General features: G+C 35.7%; 1 protein-coding gene across 1 annotated transcript; it reads right to left on the reverse strand.

Moving 5' to 3' along the window:
* Positions 1 to 476: 476 nt before the first annotated feature.
* Positions 477 to 1,983, reverse strand: LOC142622005 (transcription factor MYB114-like). Its single transcript, XM_075795414.1, has 3 exons — positions 1,642 to 1,983; positions 1,344 to 1,473; positions 477 to 1,196 (listed from the first exon to the last, which is right to left on the reverse strand). Exons 1-3 carry the CDS (start codon positions 1,775 to 1,777, stop codon positions 863 to 865), a joined length of 600 nt encoding a protein of 199 aa, XP_075651529.1. The 5' UTR covers positions 1,778 to 1,983; the 3' UTR covers positions 477 to 862.
* Positions 1,984 to 13,741: the final 11,758 nt, after the last annotated feature.

Raw genomic sequence — 13,741 nt, forward strand, 5'->3', positions numbered from 1 at the left:
GGAATTTGAATTGTGTCCTTACAATATGTAATATTATTTAAAAATTAAAAATATGTGTTTAAACACAAGTAACTTTGTTTTACTCGGTTAGCTTGCAATATGTGTTTTCTTTTTTCTTTTTTCTTTTTTTTTTATATATGAAAGCAGTATGTGTTTTCTTAAGAGATGCTCTCACACACGAGGGATCATTATTTGATATATTGACCAAAATTTGGACCACGCTCAAGAAAGCGGTCGGCCCCTTTTTTGTGTGACTAGGTCAGACCCCACTGCCTGCTTTTAGTCTTTTAGATGATTAGGCCCTAGTACTTTTTCAATATTTTTTTCTTACGATAATTCGAAATTTAGAGCCACTCGATTTTTTTTTTTTTTTTTTTTCCTCCTGCATTGAAAGGACAACTAGATAGTGAGTCCTATGTTTTATTCCCTAGCATGACAGTCCACGGATTAAATGCACATTTGATAGGACAAAGATATTACCAACATTTACGATTGCTTAGTCATGTTACATGACTTCATGTACACCAAAAATATTCTTACAATCTGCAAATAAAATTTCCCATAAATAATAGAGAAAAATATTTCACCACAAAAAAAAAAAAAAAAAAAAAAAACACCAACATTTATTTGCTAATCCAAGGAAAATCCTTTTAAGTAATTTTGGACGATCCCAAATGCACCCATAAGTAACCAATAAGATAACATTAATCTTTTCCCAAACCATTCTCTCCCTCCCATCCTTACCCAACCAAAAAAAAACCTTAAGTGGGATTTTCCTTGGATTATCAAAGCTAAGTTGGTGGTGATAGAATCACAGAAAGATGCATAATCCACAACAAAATCAAGAAAAATAAAAATAAAGTCACATATCATGCAACAATTCGAACCAACTGTCGTCCATTTCAAGGAATTTGCTCATCCACTCCAAATTTAGAGGCCCCTCGCTAGAGCTATTAAAGAGGTCATCCCCAATGAAGCTAGTCTGTGAGTCCACATTTCTTGTAGAGGTGCCCTCTTCCCTTCTATCGACTATATGCTCCATCTCCATTACATTTGTTTTTTCAAGCTCAGACTGTACCGTGAATCCTCTATTTTGTTTCTCTTTCAGCTTCGTCTTTTTGCTCAAATGAGAATTCCAGTAATTCTTAATCTCATTATCAGTTCGACCAGGCAATCTTCCAGCAATCAAAGACCACCTATACAATCACCAAATTAATTTAGCTATATATATATATATATATATATATATATATATATATATATATATATATGTTCAACATGTACACATACAAAGACAAAATAACTGAAACCTTGGCATACATATATATAAAGAACAAGCTTACCTGTTTCCTAGGAGTCTATGAAGCCTAAGTATCAAATCCTCTTCTTGGTCAGATATATTGCCCCTTTTAATATTGGGTCTTAGATAATTCATCCATCTCAACCTGCAACTCTTCCCACATCGATTTAGACCTGCAAGAGTTTGGACTCGCCATTATAACAAGAAGAAGAAGAATGACCAAAAAAGAAAGAAGAAAGAAACTAAATATCTTCAAGAGTCAAGACCAAATTGGTTTAAGCAAAAAAATTTGACAAATTTTTTCATTTTTGAACATTATAACTTGGAATTTATATGCTTACCTGCTTTAGCTGCCACCGACTTCCACCTCTTTGGACCATGGATTTCAATGACTTGAGCTAGTTTTTGGTCCTCTTCAGCTGTCCATGCTCCTCTGTTAGCTTCTTTCTTAGTGCATCGACTGCTCAATGGAGCCATTGGCACTTCCCTTCCTTTCTTCTTTGTGCAAGCAACACTAATTCTAGTTGTTCAATTTCTATTTAGAGAGTAGAGAAGGAAGTGTTTAGTGTTAGCAAGGTGTGTGTATCATTCATAAGGTTGTGAGATTTATGTCCCTTATAAGTTGTATCTTTTTTTTTTTTTTTTGAGCAAACCTTATAAGTTATATCTAGCTACCTTTCTCCGAGAGTAATTGAAACCCAACTAACCACTTATAAAATGAGTGAACGACTAAGACTTTGGAGCCTTCAGTAATTTTGCTACGAGATGTCAATGTGGTTAATGATTGAAGGATGAGAAACTCTAGTATGTGAATGTTAGTACGTATGATTCAGTGCGCATGCAATTATCACTAGGACCAAACCAACAATGTGAGTCATGTGACACATTGATCGAAAACAAAAAGGTAGACAGGACAATGGTTGCCGTTTAAAAAAAATACAAATAAAACAAAAAAGTGCTCAAAATATATATGTCCAAATGTATCTTAACAGTGATAATAGACTGATATTATAAATATTAAATAAAATTTAGCTTCAAAATTAAAAAATTATTTAATAAAATAAATATTATTTATATTTTAAAATTTTAATTGTTAAATTGTTTGTTTTTTTATGTTCTTAATATACATATATATGTCAAATTTTGTGTAAATTAAATATTATTTATTATATGGTTTATAGGCTTATATTTTATATATAATTTTAAATTACAAAAACTTGCAATTTATAACATTTAATAATAAAACAACTATTGATTTTTAATTTTTTTTGAAATTTTACAAGTATAGAGGATATAAAATAAAGATGTAATCTAATGGTGAATTTATCAAAATTTAACTCTAAGAAAAAGATATTGGGTAAGGTTGTAAACTTAAGTTAAAACTAATTTTGTAATTAAATTTTGTCAATAAATGTCTCTTACAAAGTTATTTATTTATTAATTTAAAGAAATAATTAAGAGATTTATATATTAAGCTGCGTGAATAAAACTCATATCAATTTTCCGATTAAAAAAGAAACATTATTGATTGTGATTTTTAACATTTTCCATATTTAAACAGACATGAGTTCTTTTCTATACTGCAAAAAAGGAAAAGGAAAAGATCTTTTTATAGAAGGAAACGTAATACAAGCTTATTCGCATGTGGTATGCTCGGAATTCAAAGTGGTTTACGGAGAACGGCATAATGACTACTAACAATGAAGAATTTGAGGACAAAAAGAGAGTTAAATATAGTAGATCAAAACAGCAGTCAAATTCATCATAAAATCAAGTGATTGTAAATTATCATATCGGGAAACATTAAGTACACTCAAAAGTAAGAAGCATAAAAACAATTGCAAGTAATTGTGAGATTCCTCCTTTAGGGGAGAAATGGATGATGGCTATCAGTCAAATGTCTTTGTAACCAAAAAATTTGTGCCTTATTCTGGTTTTCACTTTCTTTGTTCTTATCTGGAGCACAGCTTGTTAATAATGAAGCATACTAGCCTCGACCCCTACCTTTTTCTATAGCTTTTGGCAGGTTGCTATAAAGTCCAACTTGGAAATTGATTTCTGTCATGGATTAGAAGTTTGGGGTCCAAACTTTGGAGATGGAGCTCATCAACTTCTGGACACATGAATAATGTATCAAACTCTGACCCAAAGATTAAAGAAATGTTATATTCGACATGGTGCTCATAATGTTATTTTGTGGTTTTCGCCTGTCTTTTACCATTTCCATTCCTGACACTTCAAAAAAGTGGCAGCTCTTTATATGAAGTACCCATCTGCCAATATTAACTGCTCTGAACAAATAGAAATTTTTTTTTTTTTTTGGGAAAATGTTAACAATGTACTTGTTAAGATTTTCCGTATTAATAAGAAAACAAAAAATTATTTAAAAAATTAACAAAAGAGATAAAAGAAAAATGGTTAAAAAATTATCAAAAATGACAAAAAGTACTAAAAAAAATTGTAAAAAGTTGTTGTTAACAAGCGCCTTATGGTGCCCGTTAACACAACTTTTTTTTTTTAATTTGCTTATTTTCAAGGAACTTAAAAAAAGAAACTCAAATTGTTGCAAGAAAGCATTGTATTTGAAAATGTTTATGGTGCCCGTTAACACAATTTTTTTTTTTAAATTTGCTTATTTTCAGAAAACTTTAAAAAAAAGCTCAAATTGTAGCTAGAAAGCATTGTATTTGAAAATGTGGCTGGTCTTTTTATGGGGTTTTTAATTAAGGATTAGGCTGCATGGTAAAAATATTGTCAGTTAAGTAAAAAAGTTTTGAGCATAAAGTTTCAGCACCGTCTAGACCTGGAATTATCGGATTATTAATTTATACCCTAGATTTAATAATTATATGAACCCTTGAATCACATCTATGGAGGTATCTACGTTGGAGGAGCATGGAGTGAGGATCTTCATTAAAGAAGCGCACATGATGCTGAATACATTGGACAAAGAATAGTAAATATCCCGGAGACACTGTGACAGACACAGAGAACTACAGATGTCGTATTGTTCAGAGTAAGTATATCTTAATTTGGTCTTACTGACACATAGTCCATCCCCAGATATCTCTCGTTAGACTCTGAATGCACCCACGTATCTGTCCCCAAAATGAAAATAAATAAAATCTTCACATGCACTGTTTGTACCCCAGATTTAAGTTTAACAGGACAATTTAATATTTTGGGCCGATATCAGAGTAATGTATAATTCAGATTAATTATGAGGTTTTTTTTCCCCTTCTTTTTTTTTTCATCTTCAAGTGATTTCCGTGTTAAGATTTTTTTTTTTTTTCTTTTTCGAATGAAAGAACAGGGATTTAAATATTAAATATTTACATTAGAGATATCAAAATATGCCAACTAGTTAACCCATAAAGGATTTGAAAAAGTTTATAATAAGTTAGAATAAATAAATTTATTATAGTATTCCGCGTAAAGTTTAACCTAACATAATTTTTATCTCTCATATATATATATATATAATTTGATAATTACAGTAGTTGTTAATAACATATATTTTTTTAGAATTTTTATTATATATGAAACTATATATACATTAGCTTTTGGAGAGAAATTATTGTGTACTCTCAGAGTGCTATAAATGCATACTTCCTCTTCTCACATGGGTTCCACTAATTAAATTCATGGTGGGACCCACCATTCATGTGAGAAGGGAGAGTATGCATTTATAGTACTCCGGGAGAACCTAATAATTTTCCGCTTTTGAAAAACATCACAATTTGACACATTATTATTTTGGTAAATCATATTTTCTTTAAATAGTATATAATTCCATATAAAAACACAATCAAATATATATATATATATATCATAGATTACAAGTACTATATGTATATATTTAATTTCTTGAGTAAATTACGTATTTGGTCCCTATCATTTACAGCAGATTTCAATTTAGTCTCTAATCTTTCATTTGTATCAAATTGGTCCTTAACCTTTCAATATCGTGTCAATCTAGTCCCTGCCGTTATCTATTGGATGGAAAAGTTTGACATGTCAAACGGTCTAAATAAAAATAATAAAAAATAATAAAAAAATTGCCGCATCATCTGCCACCTAGGCTAACATGTCAACAATTTTAATTTAATTTAATTTTATAAAATGTCAGCATAATTTTAAATTAGAAAAACAACAGATAATTTTATCCTAACTCACGTCTACCAAGGCTTCAAAAAAAAAAAAACTCACGTCTATCAAAACAAAAAAAAAATCCCTTTCCTCAAAAAATAACAAAAATTCGTAAGTCGTTTCTTTAAGGTCCCAGTGGTTATGATTGCACTATCTTCTCTAACGATGAGATAGGACCCTGCAAAATTACTTTGCTGTAGTGACGAAGAGAGGATCCCAAACCCCAGATTCATCAAGGGGTAACCTAGAAACTACTGGTTCTCCAATAACCTTCTGCCCAGCAATTTAAAGACAAGTTCTTTATCTTATCTTCCTTAAACAATAAATCATATAGAAAAAAGAAATATGGAGATTAGCATACATTAGTTTTAGAACTGAAGGCCAACAACTTGAAGATGGACACTTAAACCAAATCAATCAGCTAGGATAGGGGAAAATAAAAGTCTTGGGATCTTAATCACCCGCATACATATATATTGGGTGTTTGAGTGCGTGTATATATCAGTGTCCGTTAACATGGCAGGACATGTCTCCATTAACGTGGTAATAAATTAATTTTTTATTTAGGCCGTTTGACATGTCAGACTTTTCCAATCCATGAGATAACGGCAGGGATTAAGTTGACACGACACTAAAAGGTTATGGACCAAATTGACACAATTGAAAGATTAGGGACCAAATTGAAATATAGTGTAAAGGATAAGGACCATTTATGTAGTTTGCCCTAATTTCTTTTTAAAGTCCCGTTTATCTTATATGTAAATCAAAAAATATTATGAAAAACATGTTTTCTATAGTTAAAAGTAAACTAAACATTTTCAATATTATATTTGTATAAAAATAGTTCAACTTGATGTAACTCCAATACTTTTATGGATAATGTAATTGTTTATTTTGTTAAGGTGCATCATTATATTATGATAATATCAAAATAAATTAGATAGTCAACAATAATAATAAGTAGGTGAAGCGGAGAAGCAAGATTTTCCATGGATTTTGCGGCAGAAGTATGATCATGAAGATCATGAAGTTACGAGATTTCATTATAAATAAATGAACTCATAATAAGGACATACTTGAAGCTCATCCACATCCACGAGACTACGACCATCATTACTGTGGGCAACCCCGTTAGATGCACATGACGCAATTATAAAAAGGCACGTTTTGGTTCTCAGAAGGAGCTGCCCAATACCTTTAAAATTTGTAATTCAAAGGTTGATGTCTGGGCAAGAGTTCTTAATTAATGTTTGGCAGAAAAATTGATATTAATCACCAATACACTGTCCAATTTCAATTTGAAGATATGGTATGAGTAAAATAATAATTACTATTGAATTCAATTTTTTTTATACAATAAAAAAATAGGATATAAATTCTTGGGTCTATTACATGATGATTATATTTATCATTAATTTAAGATACCAATTAATTTTATTCAAAAATTCTTAAGCCAAAGTTTTAAGAACTCTTTGGCTTAAGAATTTTTGAATAAAATTAATTGGTCAATCTTAATTCGAAGTTATGGTATGATTAAAATAATAATTACTTACGCGTTAACTTAAGGGTAAGTGAAAACTCTAACTCTCAAAACAAAAGCTTTTCTCACGTAGGTCTCTCTCTGAAACCTAGGTTAACGAAACTCTTTCTCTATTCTCCGAATAGAGTTTTTTTCCCCACCGATGGAACCTCTGTTCTCTCCTTGTAAACCTCCCTAACACCCCTTATATACCTCCTTTCTTTCTCACCATCCTTACCACCCATACACAAGACCATGGATGACTTGGCCAGCCAATGGGCACGACTGTCACTTAAAGCGAAAGAGACTAGCACGGTTGATCTTCCACCACTTGTGGAGAATAAAATTAGGGTTCTTGTTGCTAAACTCTTTACCAAGCGTAGAGTTAATCTAGAAGCACTCGCATGAACTCTATGAAGCATGTGGCGCTTTGCTCAAAACTTTGAAGTACGAGATCTAGGCTCCAATACGGTGCTGCTAATCTTCGAGGATGAGACCGATCCACAAAAGATTCTGGTGCAAGGACCTTGGACGTTTGATAAATACTTGATTGGTTTATACAAACAAAAGGGTGATGAATCCGATTGCACGCTATGGACTAGCAGTGGTGGCATGCTGAACATTGCAGACCAACAATATGGAGCATGGTTACGAGCCCCCATAAGCAACCTACAACAACCCCAAGTGTCAAACAGCAACACTAGACCAAACCTAAACACCCCTCGTGCACCACCATGCACTCCCCGTCCAATGCCGCCACCACATGCCGGCAAGACAGCCATAGCAACACCCACATCCAACCCCACATCGCAGCCAAATCTCCCTGACACATCTCCTCCCACAAATCCAGCGATTGTTACGCCGCATACCCCGACAAATTTGGAAGTCCTGACAAATGCCAATCTTTTCAGCACGCATATCGCGGATGTTGATACTGCACTAGCCCACTTTCCAAATCCATCCCAGCCAACTATACCACATAAGGAAAACACAGATTCCATGGACCCACCCGTGATTACTCCTTCCAGCTTAGTGTCAACTTTCCCCACAGAACCTCAAGACCAAGACAAATGCCTTATTGACACCCCAATAACACACGTGCTAGATTTTAATCATATACCCCCTTATGGACCGAAAAAAGCCCTGGACCCATCCCAAGGAACCTGGAAAAGGCTTATGCCTCCAAGACATGTGTTAGACAACAATGATAGCTGCTTGTCACTCTTTGGGCCGAAACAAAAATATGAAGACAAGATTACACCTCATGCAGCAACTCTTGATAAGAAACAGAAGATTGATGGCACACTAGAAAACCTCTCAACTGACACTATGGGATCGGTAGTGGCTACTTGGCAGCACCGCCGGGTCCAATGAGTATAATCAATTGGAACTGGCAGGGGCTTGGGAACCCCCGAATAGTAAAGGCTCTTAAGAGAGCGTGGAAAAGAGAAGCTCCAATTTGTGTCTTCTTAATGGAGACCAAACTCTCTATGGAACAGTTGAATGCCAAAAAACAGAACTGGGACTATAACCAAGGATTAGTGGTCTCAAGTAATGGATTGAGTGGCAGCTTAGCTCTTCTGTGGAAACTGGATACTAAGGTACATGTAAAGAATTTCTCACACTGATTTATTAATGCTCATATTTTCTGTGGCACTATAGGTCTGTGTTGGAGACTGACAGGATTTTATGGCCATCCTAAAAGTAATAAATGTGAAGAAACTTGGACTCTCCTTAAGTCTCTTGGACGATCTAATCATCTCCCCTGGCTCTGTGTTGGTGATTTCAACGAGATCACAAGCCAATCCGAGAAAGTTGGAGGTTGCTTAAGACCGGCACAACAAATGGATCGCTTTCGCCGCACTATCCATCTCTGTGACCTCATTGATCTTGGGTACTATGGCTCACCATTCACATGGTCCCGTAATCATCCAACAGAGGGTAGAACTCACATCCGCCTTGATCGAGCTTTAGCCAACAATGCTTGGAAATTGCTTTTCCTCGGTTCCTCAGTCCACCATGTCTCCATGCCTTCTTTAGACCACTTTATGCTCACTATCCACCTCCAACAACCTCAAACTCGAAAACCTCGTTACCGACCTCTGTTCCGCTTTGAAGCCATGTGGCTGTAAGACCCACAGTGTGTCGAAGTAGTCCAAGAAGCCTGGCATGAGGGACTCTATATTTCAAATGGTACTCCGATCATTAATTGCCACAACACATGTTGTAACCATTTGACTGCATGGAATAAAAGTGAGTTCGACCATGTGGGAAACCACATTAAGAGACTTGATCATAAACTACAACTCCTTAAACAAAATCTGATCCAAAATGAGACTGAAATATATGAGGTACGGGCAGCCTTGAACCGATGGATGGATGCAGAAAATACCATATGGCATCAGCAGTCGTGGAACTTGTGGATCACTGATGGGGACCGCAACACCGCTTTCTTTCATTAGAAGGCTTCAAACCGAAAAGACAGAAATTCAATTATTGGCATTTGTGACTCATCAGGATAGTGGCAGGAGGATGACCATGTTGCCGAGACCATCATCTTGGAGTATTTGAAGAACATCTTTCGATCAAATGGACTAGTTGACATATCACAACTGGTTGATGCAGTCCAACCAATGATAACCGAGGAGATGAATAGTTCCTTGACTCAAACCTTCACAGCAAAGGCAACACACAAGGCCCTCAAGCAGATGCACCCAAAAAACCTTCAGGCCGCGATGGTATGCTCCCACTCTTTTATCAACACTTTTGGTCTCTTATAGGTGAATGTGTCACAAAAACTATTCTAGACTTTTTGAATTTAGGCATTATACCTCCAAAATTCAATGAAACACACATTGTACTTATCCCAAAGATAAAAAAACCCCACAAAGATTACTCAAAACCGACCCATTAGTCTATGTAATGTTATATCTAAACTTACATCCAAGGTTGTTGCTAATAGACTAAAACGGTTTCTGCCATCCATTGTCAATGAAAACCAGAGTGCTTTTATGTTTGATCGCCTCATAACAGATAATATCCTTGTTGCCTTTGAAACTATGCATTACCTCAATCAAAAAACTCGTGGTAAAGTTGGTGAGATGGCTTTGAAATTAGACATGAGTAAAGCTTTTGATCATGTTGAATGGAGGTGCTTAGAGGGTATTATGCTAAAAAGGGGCTTTGATACTAAATGGATAAATATTATGATGCAATGTATTACCCCTGTTACTTACTCTGTCAGGATTAACGGACAACCCTGAGGCCACATAACCCCTTCTCGTGGCTTGAGACAAGGGGACCCCATAACTCCTTTTTTATTTCTTTTCTATGCAGAAGGTCTATCAGCACTCCTACATCAATCCGCATCAAATGGTCTCCTTAGAGGTGTGTCAGCTTGTCCTCTTGGCCCTCGAATTTCCCACTTATTCTTTGCTGATGACAGTATCATTTTGTGTCAAGCAACTCCGGAGCAATGCAGCCATCTTAAGCATCTCTTGACAATATATGAACATGCATCAGGGCAACAGCTCAACAAAGACAATACCGCCCTTTTCTTTAGCAGAAATACCCCACATGACACACAGGAAGACATTAAAAATCGGTTTGGGGCAAAGATGATTCAACAACATGAAACTTATTTAGGCTTACCATCACTAGTGAGTAGATAAAAGCAAAACGCTTTCAAAGCCTTAAAAGAAAAGCTTGATAACAAACTCTCCGGGTGGAAGGAAAAACTACTATCACAAGCTGGGAAAGAGGTGCTGATAAAGGCAATTGCACAGGCTATACCAACATACACTATAAGTATCTTCAAACTTCCTGGCTCTCTATGTGATGACTTGACTGGGATAATTCGAAGATTAACGTGGGGGCATGAAGGATGGAAAAAATAAAATGGCATGACTTAGTTGGGAAAAAATGTGTGCCCCAAAAGAGAAGGGTGGGCTTGGTTTCCGAGATCTGAAAGCTTTCAATTTAGCTCTTCTAGCTAAACAAGGCTGGCATCTACAAACGAACCCCAACTCCTTAGTTCACCAAGTACTAAAGGCACGTTACTTCCCATAAATAGACTTCTTGCATGCTGAGTTGGGTTCAAGACCATCATATGCATGGCGCAGCATACTTTCAGCTCAAATGGTCGTGAAAATAGGCTATCGCTGGCAAGTTGGAAACGGGGAGTCCATTGCCATTTGGACAGACCGCTAGTTGCCACGACCTTCCACCTTTCGCGTGTTGTCACCTCCACCTCCTCCTTCGACAAACACTAAGGTAAGCTCCCTCATCCACCCAAATAGTGGTGATTGGAATGTACTCCTGATCAATCAGTTATTCCTACCTACGAATGCCACTTCCATCCTAAGCATTCCACTCAGTAGCCATAAGCCAAGAGACAAACTGGTCTGGGCCTATACTCCAAAAGGCAATTTCAAAGTGAACAGTGCACACAAAGTGGCCATCTCCATGACTCAGTGTAACCTGGTTGCAGAAATTTCCCATGGAGCGCTCCAAACTAGATTTTGGTGGAAAATATGGAATCTACACATTCCAAACAAGATAAAGCTCTTTACTTGGCATTCTCCCTACAAAAACCAACCTCTGCCATAGTCATGTTCTCGACTCACCAATATGCGAAACCTGTAATGTTGCACCAGAGATTGTGGGACGTCTTCTTTGAGACTGCCCTTTCACTAAGAAAGTTTGGAGCACCTCTGATATACCTTTTGATAGCAACGGACTCAGTTTCATGCAATTCAAGGATTTTCTTTGGAACCTGATCTTCAAGCAACACATAAGTACTGAACTATTAAAGCTCACAGTCACCACGGCATGGGGTATCTGGTTCAACAGAAACAAGACCAGAATGGGAAATGCCTGCCAATCTCCTCATGAAATCATTCACAAAGCCCGCTTTTTGCTCCTAGAGTACCAACATGCTCATCTTCGACCCCCACTGTTCAAGGACGACTCCGACACTAGATGGGTTCCACCTGCGTTCCCATGGTACAAAGTCAACGTGGATGCGGTGGTTTTCTCCAACCTCAACATGACTAGCATCGGGGTGATCATTCATGATCATGTGGGTTCTGTGATTGCTGTTATGAGCAAGCGCCTTCCTCTGCCGCTAGGATTGTTGAAGGCTGAAGCCAAGGCCATGGATGAAGTTGCTATTTTTGCATGGGAGGTTGGAATCAGAGATATCATCCTTGAAACAGACTCATACACTGCATGGCATGCTCTTCAAGACCCTGGCGCTTGCTCCAATCTCCATATCTAATCTAATCTTTGGGACCTGCCTTAGACTACATGATTTTCATACTTTTGATTCTATGCATGTGAGACGACAAGCTAATAAGCCAACACATACTTTAACAGCCTATGCTAAAGATATTGATTCTTTTGTAACATGGATAGAGGATTGTCCATCTTTCATTGAATCGTTGGTGATTCAAGATGCTTTGTTATTTTCTCCAGTTAAATGAAAGTTGCATATTTTGTATAAAATAAAAATAATAATAATAATTACTTTCACTTCATTTTTTTTTTAAATTATAAATACGATAGGATTTTAAATTTTGACATTTGTTTCATGATAATTTTGACATTCAAGGTACTAATTAAGTTTATTCAAAAATTCTTGGTAAGTCAATTAATGAGTTATATGTCCTAATTCTTCACATCAGTTTCTTTTTTTCTTTTTTTTTTTAATCTTCACATCCTAGAAGTATTAGCACTTTTATTCCCACAAAAAATAAAAAATTAACCGGATGGGACGCACATGCAGGTATTCCAAAAATAACAGGTATAGATACATATTGTATACAAGAATTTGAGCAAAAATGGAGTATTTGTTCTTCCTAGTTTCTTGAGCTAGGCTTGTTGAAGATACATCAGATCAAAGAAGATGCAATCATGCAAATAAGTTTAAGAAGAGAATAACAATACAATCAGTTGGAAAAATTGTAGGGGCATGGCAAAGGGATTTCTAATTTAGGCATATGACTAATATCATGAGTAAAAGGGAGCAGATTGTATTGATATTCTGGAAATATATAAAACTACGCATTATAGGGTATTTATAGAAATAACCTAACCGAACCCCATTATAATCTTTAGGATTTACAATAAACTTGGGCCCTATTATATGTTGGAAAAATAATAGTGAATAAACAAGTTTGATACAACAAACAATATCCCAAATAATTAGTAAGAATGTAAATAAGCAATAATAAAATAAATCTAAGTAAATTTAGGACCAATCTCACAGTGCTATAGAATCATGCAAAGAGCGTTGTCTTTAAAAGTTGATTCGTGCTACCTAAAGTAAAACTTGGTGCGATTGGTTCTCTTGGTCAAACAACCCCCCAGGACTAGACTACAGCATCGACCTTTGTGATGTACACACTTCCAGTCACAAAAGGTTTAAGAACAACCTTCTATTGCATTTCCTTAAAAAAAATATTCTTGTAGAAAAATATGTGAGAGAGAAAGATAGTAGAGTTGTGTATATCTAAAATATAGAGTGCATGCAGATACACCCCATCCCAATAGGTAGGGATTTGGATGCATTAAGAGCCTAAGCTCATCCTCACCAAATTCTGCAACTTAGCACTGTCTCACACCATAAGGATGGACTCATCACTAATCTCCTTAACAAGATAGTGGAAAACACAAAATAAATGATAGTGCCCACATAGACCACTAATGACATCTACCCATTTAACTCCTTACATGGAATCACCCATTATAGAGGTTGGGCATTAGTCACAGTG

This window comes from Castanea sativa, chromosome 1, assembly GCF_040712315.1.
Source record: "Castanea sativa cultivar Marrone di Chiusa Pesio chromosome 1, ASM4071231v1".
Lineage (NCBI taxonomy): Eukaryota > Viridiplantae > Streptophyta > Magnoliopsida > Fagales > Fagaceae > Castanea > Castanea sativa.